At 35.7% G+C, this 10,879-nt stretch overlaps 1 protein-coding gene across 1 annotated transcript in view; it reads left to right on the top strand.

Moving 5' to 3' along the window:
• LRP6 (LDL receptor related protein 6) overlaps nt 1-10,879 on the top strand; it is a 168,821-nt gene that overhangs the window by 50,827 nt on the left and 107,115 nt on the right. Inside the window, exon 3 of the mRNA XM_004716210.2 lies at nt 7,115-7,312. Within this exon, the coding sequence (XP_004716267.1) occupies nt 7,115-7,312 (198 nt within the window). The remainder of the gene's footprint in view (nt 1-7,114; nt 7,313-10,879) is intronic.

The following is a 10,879-nucleotide window of genomic DNA, read 5'->3' on the forward strand; positions in this document are numbered from 1 at the left end:
TGATATGTTGTTCCATGTGGGCTTTGTTGCTTCTGAGCTAGATGGCTGCTTGTTTTCCTTCAAGCTTTTAAGACCCCAGATGCTATATCTTTTGATAGCCGTGGGGACTTAAATCTTTATAGGAGCTGACTACTTCATCTGTCTAACTTGAAGTGACTGATGGGTTTGAACTACTGGCCTTGTAGCTAGCAGCTTGGTTTATAGCAGCTTGGTTTATAACCCACTATTATAACATAGTTTTTTTTTTATTTCTTAAACCGTTATTGGCTCTTAATCCACATATCACACACTTCAGTAGTTCAGTCATAGCAAGAAGAGTTGTACAATCATTAATATAGGAAAACTTAAACAAAAATGAAAGCAGTACAATGTAATTGTTTGACACCTTCATTAATTTCTTAATGACAGATACATACGAGGGAGTATCCCCAAACTGGAAAAAACTGCTTTCATAGTATGCTAGGTGAGCATCGAGCAACTTGCTGAGTTAGTGCACCCAGAGGCATTGCCTGGGAAGGTTCTCTCTGGTCACAGTGAATTTTTTTGTGAAAGCAGTTTCGCTCAAACCCTGTTTCTTTGTGATGGCCAATTTAAGAGAACAGAGTGCAGCTGTGAAATTTTGTTTCCTGCTTGGGAAAAACGCCACAGAAACTGGAGATGTTGAACACAGTTTATAAGGACAGCGCTCTGGGAAAAACTCAAGTGTGAGTGGTTTTCCCATTTCAAAATGGGTGAAATGTTGATTGATGACAAACCTCATTTGGACGTCCATTAAGTTCGCAAAGGGACAAAAATGTTAACTTGTAGTGCATTTGGAGTTCATTCCACCAGGTCAGACTGCTAATCTTTCTATTTAGAGGTTCTGGAAAGATAGCATAACAGTGTGTAACAAAAAAAGGCCTCATTTGCGGCAGGTGGGGGACTGGTTTTGCTATCATGACAACGCACCCGCTCATGCAGCCATCTCAGTGCACAATTTTTGGCAAAAACCAGCAAGCTTCTCTTGCCCCACGCACTTTACTCACCTGACCTCTCTCCATGTAACTTTCTTTTTGATGAGGGACATGAAAGCACAGCTATTTGACATTGTAGAAGAGGTGAAGAAAAAAATGAGGGAGGTGGTGTCAGCCATCCAAACAGGTATGTTTGAAAAATGTTTCCAAGGATGGAATTGCAGATTTGACCAATAATATTAAGTGCAATCGAGATTACTTTGAAGAAAGTAAAGAAAATTTAAATACATAGCTTTGAAAAAAAGTTCCAGTTTTTTTTTTTTTTGTGGGGGTTATCCCCTCGTAGGTCACATTTTCAAAACTTACGTTAGACCGTAAAACTTGGAGATCTGTTTCTTATATAAACTTAACATTTTTCTTTTGAAGTCTAATTGTGAGCAGGCAACTTTTAGCAATCTGAAAGTTCAGTTTTCTGAAAGGAGTCTCCTCAGATTATGGGGTAAGTATGTACATGGAGATAAACCTGCAATCATTTAGACTCTGTACTTTTTTTTAGCAGAATTAAGGAAGAGTTTGGAAATGTATGTATTTGCCTGAAGAATGAATGATTAAATTGTTTCTAAGATACATGTAATGGATCACAAACATTAAAACATACTGCGTACTTCTCAGAACCCATAGTACTTCACAGTAGAGAGAACCTTTATGCGTGCAAGTATTCAAAAACAATATTTGGAGATCCCAGGATGGAAAGTAGATTATGGCAGAATAATTGTATTAAAATGTGTGAGACAACTTCACTTAAAGGGGCTGGGTAAAAAGAGTTGGGACCTGAGTAATTTTGGATGTGAGTTGTGCCTGTGACTGGAGGTGATAGAACTTGACATGAAGACAAAAGCAAAAAGCCAGACGCACTGCCGTGGAGTCAGTTCTGCGCAGTCACCCTGTGCATAGATACGGTGCTTCCCACGGGGGCAGGCTCTTACTTCTGAAACCACTGTGCCTGAGTGTGCTGGAATTAAACATTTACGTAAAAGGATGGCAGATCGTGGGAGCTAAGTTTCATTATTGGAGGGGGGAGATTATAGACAAGCAAGGGGAAGGAGGCTAGAATGAGTCCTATGGTAATGGATAGAGTTGGAGATTATAGTTGCTTGAACTCATATTTAGCTTAATGTAAGTATAGTATACATTTTAAATGAATTTAGTAGTTCATTACCTTCTGAAAACAGTAAGTCTCAGCTCTTGGATTAATTTATTCAATTCCAATTCATGGTGAAATCCATGTGAAGCAGAGTAGTACTCCATAGGGTTGTTGTTGGTTTTTTTTTTGCTGTAACCCTCCCCCCCAATAGTTTATTGGCATAAAATTCACATATCATCTAGTTAAATAGTTCAGTCACATCTAGAAGAGTTGTATAAATGAGTTTTGGAACACTTTCTTTATTCTTGCACTCATTTTCACTTGCTTCCCCTTTCCCCCAAACACTTCCCCTGCTATATCTCCAAGGAACCATTAATCTAGTTACTTTCTCTATAGATTTACCTATCGTGGATTTCAAATACAAGAAAGTATTATAAAAACAAACCAAAAAAGCTAATGAGAATAACAAAGTAAAGCAGGTTAAAAACTTTAGTGGAAAAGAAAACAGAAAAATATTTAAAACTAGAACAAATTTAAGTGGATTATAAGGGAGATCAAATGATAGGATGCTACATTTTAACCTCACTGCCTCTGCACCCAATGCACTCTATATTCTCATCCCTGTTCCACGGGCAGAGGACATTTTTACCAGAGGCTTGAATCTATGTTTACTACCCCTTAAAATTTTTTTAAAACTTTAACAGCTTTAAAATGTGTCAAAATCATAAGGGAGATAAAATGTTATTACATTTTGATTTAGCTATGTGTGCTATAATCAACTTTACAGTGGTCTCTGTGTGAAACAGGGCTATTCACATCTTTCAACTATGATTGGAGGGAATTCACCAGAGGCTTGATCTGTGAGTGGATTTTTGGCTTCCACTATCATCCAGAGCTTTCCACAAACCATTAGATGTTTACAGTTTAAGCTCTGATGCCATTCCCTCTAGATTTGGATTATATTATTTACAATCCTTGGTTCACACAAGCTGATGTGCTGCTTCCATGTGGACTTAGTTGACACCTCACTTAAATGGCTGCTTATTTGAAAACAAACCTTTAAGACCCCTGACACTAGTCTTTCTGATAACTGGGCACCATCTCATTTCTTTCACCACCCACTATAGCTCCTGTGTCTGCAGTGATCTCTTCATGAGGGTGAGTGCCAAACAGGGCCATGTCAGAAGGACTAATTGTTCCAGAGTGGGCTAGAATTAAGTGCAAGCCCCAAATCCATCATGCACCTATGGTTTATATATGTTTCTGGTTCACCTTAGAGATAGCATTGTCATTTTATGAACAGTATTATTCATCCTTCTGGTACATCACTTCTGCCATCAAATGAGAGCTGCCTTATAGCATTAAGATAGGAGTGGTAGAAAAGTGCGTTACAGTTAATATTTTCAGCATTTGTTTGAAAAACTATTGCAGGACTTATCAGCTCTCACAGACTCTGAGAGGATCCTACCTCCACAGTTATGTATGAGACGGATTCAAAATATGTATGGAAAAACGGAATAAAAAGATAACAGGGTTTTTTTTCCCATGAACTTACTGAAGCCTCCTTCATATTATTATTGCTGACTTTAGAAATGAGGGAAATTTTTCTATTTAAAGATCTAAAAAAAATTCCTTTTATTGTGATTTGGTACAGGTTTACAAAGCAGATCATTAGTTTTACATTCAGCAATTCATACACATTTTGTTTTATCTCATTGATTAAACTTCCTTCAAAGTAATGTCACTTACCTACTTTCTATTTTTTCATGTTCTTCCTTTTCTTTCTGAACTTTTCTCATGGTAAATACCACCCTTTTGATCTCAAATGATTGATTACTACTGTTTTTTGTTCCTTTTGTAAGCCTGTCTATTATTGTTTGACCAAAAATTGAGCCATGGGGTGGATTCCCTTCCAGACCTGAAGGATGACTGAGAGCCATAGTCTTCGGCATTCCACCAGTCTCTATTCAACCAGTAGGCCTGGTCGTGTTTATGAAAGTTTGTTCCACATTTTCCTCCCACTGTATGCAGCATCTTCTATTATGATATCGTTCAGACCTAGTAGTGGTAGCCAGGCACCATCTAGTTCTTCTGGTTTCAAGATTGTGAAATCATGTTTGCATGGTTCATGTATCTATCCGTTGTTCCACGTGTCTTTTAATTTTTTCATCATGCTTCTTTCTTCTGGACAAGAAGAAACAGATAGTGGCACCTTAGATGGCTGCTCTTAAGCTTCTAAGATCCCAGCTGCTGCTCACCAAAGTACGATATATGGCATATTGTCTTTGTGCATTGTTGTGCTAGTTGACTTTGATGGTTTTGAGCCCCAAGACCCATTGAAGAGGGAGAGTTTTGATACAACAGATACATGTCTTTTGATAGAGTGATGGTTGTATTTTGCATTGTCATTTTATTTCATTATTGTTAAATATATATGACTTTCTCTTTCCCCTTTACCACATTTTCAAGAAAAAATCCCCCATTGTTCTTATATAGTTAATTCTAGTTGCCATCAGTCCATCCCAAGAAACTTAAAAAAAACAAAACAAAAAACACAACCTTTTAATTATGATTTGGGTAAGAGTTTACAGAAAAAATTGGTTTCTCATTCAGCAATTCACACACATTTTGTTTGATGACATTGATTTTAATCACTACAGTCTAATAGCCCTTTTTCCACTTCCTTGTGCTTGCTATTTCTATTTGTCTTTCTTTCCTATCCTTTGCTGCCTTCTTAGCTTTCTTCCTGGATACAGGTTGTCTTTATAGTTTCATAGAGTTGATTGTTCTAAGGAGTATGTACTTAGCTGGTGGTATTTACCGTATACAGATATCTGTTTATGCTTTGGATGAAAGTTGACCCACAGGGTGAGTTCAATTCCATATAAATTTGAGGATTTGGCGTTCTGTTTCTGTACAGAAAGTGATTGGAATTTTTATAGGAATTGCATTGAGTTCATTGGCTAAGATATTAAAAATATAGAATGCAGAATATCCTTCCATTTATTTAGGTCTTTAATTTCTTTCAGTAATATTTTAGAATTTTTAGTGTGTACTTTTTATATTGCTTCATTTTTTGTCTGCTTTAGAAAAGTATTGTAAAACTATTTTATGCTTACAATAAGACATGAAGAATAACATGATAAACATGGCTATATCCACTTGTTGTTTTACTTAACTACGATTTTTCCTCCCTGTGGAATTGAGATTTTCAGATGATATTGTTCAAAAAAGTTTTCTTTCATACTTGCTGGCCACCTCTAGTGGGTAGATTGCTGTTAGTGGCAATCAACTTGATAGCATATAACAACTCCAACATACTGTTAAGCATTTTAAATATTATTTATATGGAACTTACAGACAATTAGTATCTCATCCACTTATTTTGATTTTGTACCAATTATTTACATTATTTATAGCAATTATCCTTTCCTGACTAGGGAATATATTTTCATTTTCAGTTAACTAAATATATGTTTTTGAAATTACAGTTCTTTTTCTTCCCTTTAAAAAGTAACTTTTCTTAAGTTGTTTGATCCTCAGATGAAATTATCACTACCATTGAGTTGACTGTAATACATAATGACTTTATAGGACAGGCAGAACTGTCCCTGTGGGTCTCTGAGGCTGTAACTCTCTATAGGAATAGAAAGCCTCGTCTTTCTCCAGAAGAGCTGCTGGTGGTTTTGAACTGCCAATCTTTTAGTTAGCAACCCATTACGCCTTCAAGACGCCTATCAGATGATATTGGGAGTAACTTATTCATTCTTGCCCCTTGGTTGTAGATTGTTCTGGGAACCCTAATATTAATACCATTATCGGGAGACTGGAACTTTTCTTAGTAGTCTCAGAAAGAAATTGTATCAATAATTTGAATTATCAGTGAATTTTGGTGCCAATCTCCTTTTGGTGGGTGGGGGGTGGGTGTGGGTTAGTTTTGGGGTGTGTTGGTCTCTGAGTAAGTTTTCAGACTTTTTTTTTGCAGATTCATAGATTTGAAAAATAGAGTAGTAAGTGCCAATTTTTATTTTCAGAGGTACTTAAAAACTGGGAAGCAAGTAGACATACTAATTAGCATGGTGAGAACACAGAATTGCCTATTACTATTTTAGTAATGAAGTTTTGTTTAAGGCTTTTAAAATACTGAACTCGTACTTATTTGTACCTACCTTAAGGAGAAAGATAATTTTTATGGTTATTTTAAAATAATTAATTTTATAATCACTTTATTTTATTTACCATGCTCAAGAGTAGGTACATATAACATAAGAGATGCTGTGCTCCTTTCAGTGTCTCACAGTAAGAAATAAGAGTATAAAGGGGCTTCAAAAAGTACAGGGGAAGATATGACAAAATACCAATTTATAAACTATCAAGGGCTCATGAGGGAGGGGGGAGCGGGGAGGGAGGGGAAAAATGAGGACTGAATGTCGGGAGTTTAAGTGGAGAGAAAATGTTTTGAGAATGATGTACAAATGCACTTTACACAATTGATGTATGTATGGATTGCGAGAACAGTTGTATGAGCCCCTAATAAAATGTTTAAAAAAAAAAATACAGGGGAACATGGAATGAAAAAGATAATGGAATTCTTCCATGAACTTTTTACAGCCCCCTTGTACATGGTACCAATTAATTTACTTCTTGATGGTAACTTTGACATGATTTAAACTGGTGCCCCCCCAGGTGTAATGTCTCTAAAATGATAGTTTTATTCTTTGTCATTAATAAATAATCTATGGGGAAGTACATTGAGGCAGTTTAATTAGCTTGTTACCCAATCAACTTTGATCCGGTGGTTTTTGCATCTGAGGATTTTCATCTAAATTAGTTATTAGATGAAGTGCTTGCTGGTTGCAAAGAGGCACATATTAATATTATGATATAACAACATAACACATCTTGGGTTTCAATTTTAGTGTTCTTAATAGAGCGCCTCCTTGATTTAATGGTGATAATTGCAAGGATTTGCCTGTTACCTGCTTACATCATCATCTTTTTTTCCTCCCCGCTTTAGGTTCATGTACTGGACAGACTGGGGTGAAGTGCCAAAGATAGAGCGCGCTGGAATGGATGGTTCAACTCGCTTCGTTATAATAAACACTAACATTTACTGGCCCAATGGACTGACTGTAGATTATGAGGAACAGAAGCTTTATTGGGCAGATGCAAAACTTAATTTCATTCATAAAGCAAATGTGGATGGAACAAATCGGTAAGATTGCCTTATGTTCATTGTTTTACTTTTTAAATTTAATAAGACTTCATGATGACTTGATACAATAATCAAATTATGAAGCCTAATTTTACTAAGAAGGTGGTGTATTTTCAGGTTAAGTGTCAAAGAGGATTAACTTAATTTTATTTATTTTTCTTTAAAAAAGAAACTTCATTGCATATCTTGTGTTGAGAATTTAAATGGACTATATTTGCACCTTTCTTATTTTAAGCTAGTATATTTTTTCAGTGGTTCTCAACTAAATTCCCCCAGGGTATTCAGAAAAATGTGAGGAATTTTCGGTAACACAGGATTGGGAGTGCTACTGGCATTTTAATTTCCGTGGGGCCATGTATACTAAGTGTCTTTATACTAAATAATATCTTTCAGTGCATTGTCTCTCTCAAAATTAACATTAAAGTCCCCAAGTGTTACTTGAGGAAGCTATTTTGTTACAGTACCAAAACTAGAACAGGAATCAACCAATCTTTTCTGTAAAGACTAGATAGTATTTTAGTCTTAGGTGTATGATGTCTGTTGCAGAAACTCGTTTGTATTGTTTTACTAGTACAAAAATGTTATGTGCTGTTGAGTTGGTTCCAACTCAGTAGCAACCTTAAGTATAACAGAACGAACACCACCCAGTCTTGTGCCATCCTCACAATTATCCCTAGATATGGGTATGTACATGACTATATTCTACAAAAACTTTATGCATGTAAAGAGGCAGTCTTATTTGGCCTGTGACGTGCCATTTCCTGACCCTTTGGACAATGGAAGAAGGGAAGAAACAATTTGTAAGACTTGAATGTGTGACTAATAGCTCAGCGTGTTCAGATTTTAAAAGACGCTTTGTATTTTTGTGGAATGATTATTTTGATTATATTGATTATTCTTATTCCAAGACTAACAGAAACACTGAGGCTTAGGTGTTTGAAGGAATTTTCGAAATGTAAAGATATGTAAACTGAACTGTAAAGACCTGAGCACTTAAAAAGTCTTCTGAAAACCAGTAATGGTTTACTAATGCATTAAAATTAATTTTTTGCAGCCATAGAATTAGAGCATTCTTTGCCCACTTTCAAGAGAATGACATTACATACAACATGGCTTAGAAACTATTAAATTAAGTGTAGATGTAATAAATGTCTGATGAATATAAAACATAGTTGGTTGTTTTGTTTGAGTGTTAAGTTTGAAGGGGGTATTTTGGGAAAATGACTATGAACATGTCATAGTTTTGTTTTATTTCTAATACAAAATTTGATTAAAATTAGATAGTAAATCCAAAAACATGGGAATGAAATTGAATCTTACCTCCTGTACCTCAGAGCACAATGAGGTAAGGGAAAAACCACCAACTTAACCATAATGCCTTTATAGTATCAATATCTATGCAGGAATAAGCACAAAGAGTCAATAATGTATCTCATAGGATTTAAGAACCAAAGAACTCCTAAATAGCTTCAACTATTTACTGGACACTGTAGTGGGCTATTTTAAGAGCAACAGCTGAAATGGGCGGGTGGGCGTTTGCTCACTCCAATATTAGGCAAGTGCAGTGTGGCCATGCTAAAGATAGTAGAGGCTAGAGCAGTCTGGTCCTAGTGCACTGTAGAAATGTACCTACCAGGGTTTTTTCCCAAGGCATGTTGAATGGAAACAAAATTAAACAGGTAGTAGAACTGAAATTGAGCAAGTCAGGGACAATAGAGAAGAAGGAAAGGGAAGATTCAGGTAGGAGATCTCAGAAAGCAGTTGGGCATATTTTTGGATATTACTTGAAAACTACAGATGTAGGTTTTCTGAGTTTGAAAAATTACTTTAAATGTTTTGTAAGGAATATGAATTGCACATAAATATGAACACCAAAGAAGTACCGAGATAAAATTCTATTTAAACTTTCTTTAAAGGGGAAAAATGAATAAGCAGAATAATATTGTTCATACTATAGAAGCACCTTGCAATGATAATGCCATAGAACAGATCAAAGCTTTCTTTTTAAAGGTTCAAAATGGCAGTAAGAAACCAGTAGCATATGGAAGAACAATATAACTCAAAATGAGAAAACTCAGAAGTAAGATGATGGAATTCTAGAATTATAAATAAAAGAAAAAATCAATTCAGAAATAAAGTCTGAACTAAAAGGAACACAAGAATGAATAAAGAGAAAGGACCATGAAGTAGAAAGTAAGATAAAAAAAGTAAAAAAAGATTTAAGAGAACATGACCAATATTGACCATTGGCAAAGAAGATACAAGTTACGGGTAAGCATCTATGAAGAAAACCAAAACAAGGAAACAGAACAAATATGAAAAATTGTAATTCAGGAAGACTTTCCTTAAATAAAAGAGGATTTGGAACTACTGATGCAAAAAGAGTATAGTCTCTCCCTGCAGCTATGTAGAACCATGTAACCAGAGCAAATAACACCAAGACGTATTCTTGTAAAATGACTATTTAAAAATGAAGAAAAAATTTCTAGCTTCTATGAAAAAAAAAAAAAGGGACCATGATAAATTTCTCTAAAAGGGGAAGAAAACAGAACTAGCATTAATATTTTATTAAAGAAAAACTTTGTGCCAGAAAAAAAACACAGCAATATATTTAGGATACCCAGGGGTGAGAAAATGTGACCCATTAATTTTACATCTAGCAAAATTGACTTTCATGTATAAAACCATATGCAAACTATTATCTACATGAAGAAATTAGAATATTCTTTCCCTGTGTCATTCCTGAGGAGTAATCTAGAAATGTTTCCCACAGTGGGTAACACCACTCCTGGGGGTGCTGGAACACTCTGAGAGGCTGCAGAAGCATGTATCCTGCTTTATCAGCTGTCGAACAAAATGGTTAATTGCCAAGGGAGCACTGAATAGCTTTTTTTTTGGGTCTTCTTCTGAAAAGGGGGAAATAGACCAAATAAGTTTGGGAACCTACGGTATAGAGAAGAGCTTTCAGTGGAGGATACCAAACCCCAAATCAATCTCATTGCCTTGAGTCGATTCGAACTCATAATGACCCTGTAGAACAGGGTAGAATTGATCCGGTGGGTTTCCAAGACTGTAACTGTTTGGGAGTAGAAAACGAATTCTTTCTCCCGCCCATGGGCTGGTGGTTTCAAACTGTTGACCTGGTGGTTAGCAACCCCATTGCATAGCCATTTCTATGGCACCAGTGCCAAAATAAGTCTTTGTGATAACCATTAAGCATACACTTACTTGAACTATTAGAGAAAGATTAAAACTGAGAGGGTATAGTATGGAAAACTGTCCACTTAGTTTGGTGCCTGTGTTAGACAGGGTTCTGTAGAGAGATAAGACCAAATTGCTGATAATTTAATATATTTATTTATGAAGATAATTAGATATATAACAAGAACTATTAAATCATATACAGATAAATATATAAGAAATTAACAGTTAAATTATAAGCACTACAAATGGCGCAGAGTTGTAAGAGACCAGCAGTCCTTCTCATCTCTCTGCTGCCAGATCTCCCTCTATTTATAGAGAGAGTGAGGCTATCTCAGCACAGCAGCCAATCACAAGGCAGATCAC

This window comes from Echinops telfairi, unplaced genomic scaffold (assembly GCF_000313985.2).
Source record: "Echinops telfairi isolate 266 unplaced genomic scaffold, ASM31398v2 ScPeMD7_1957;HRSCAF=2489, whole genome shotgun sequence".
NCBI classification, from domain to species: Eukaryota; Metazoa; Chordata; class Mammalia; order Afrosoricida; family Tenrecidae; genus Echinops; species Echinops telfairi.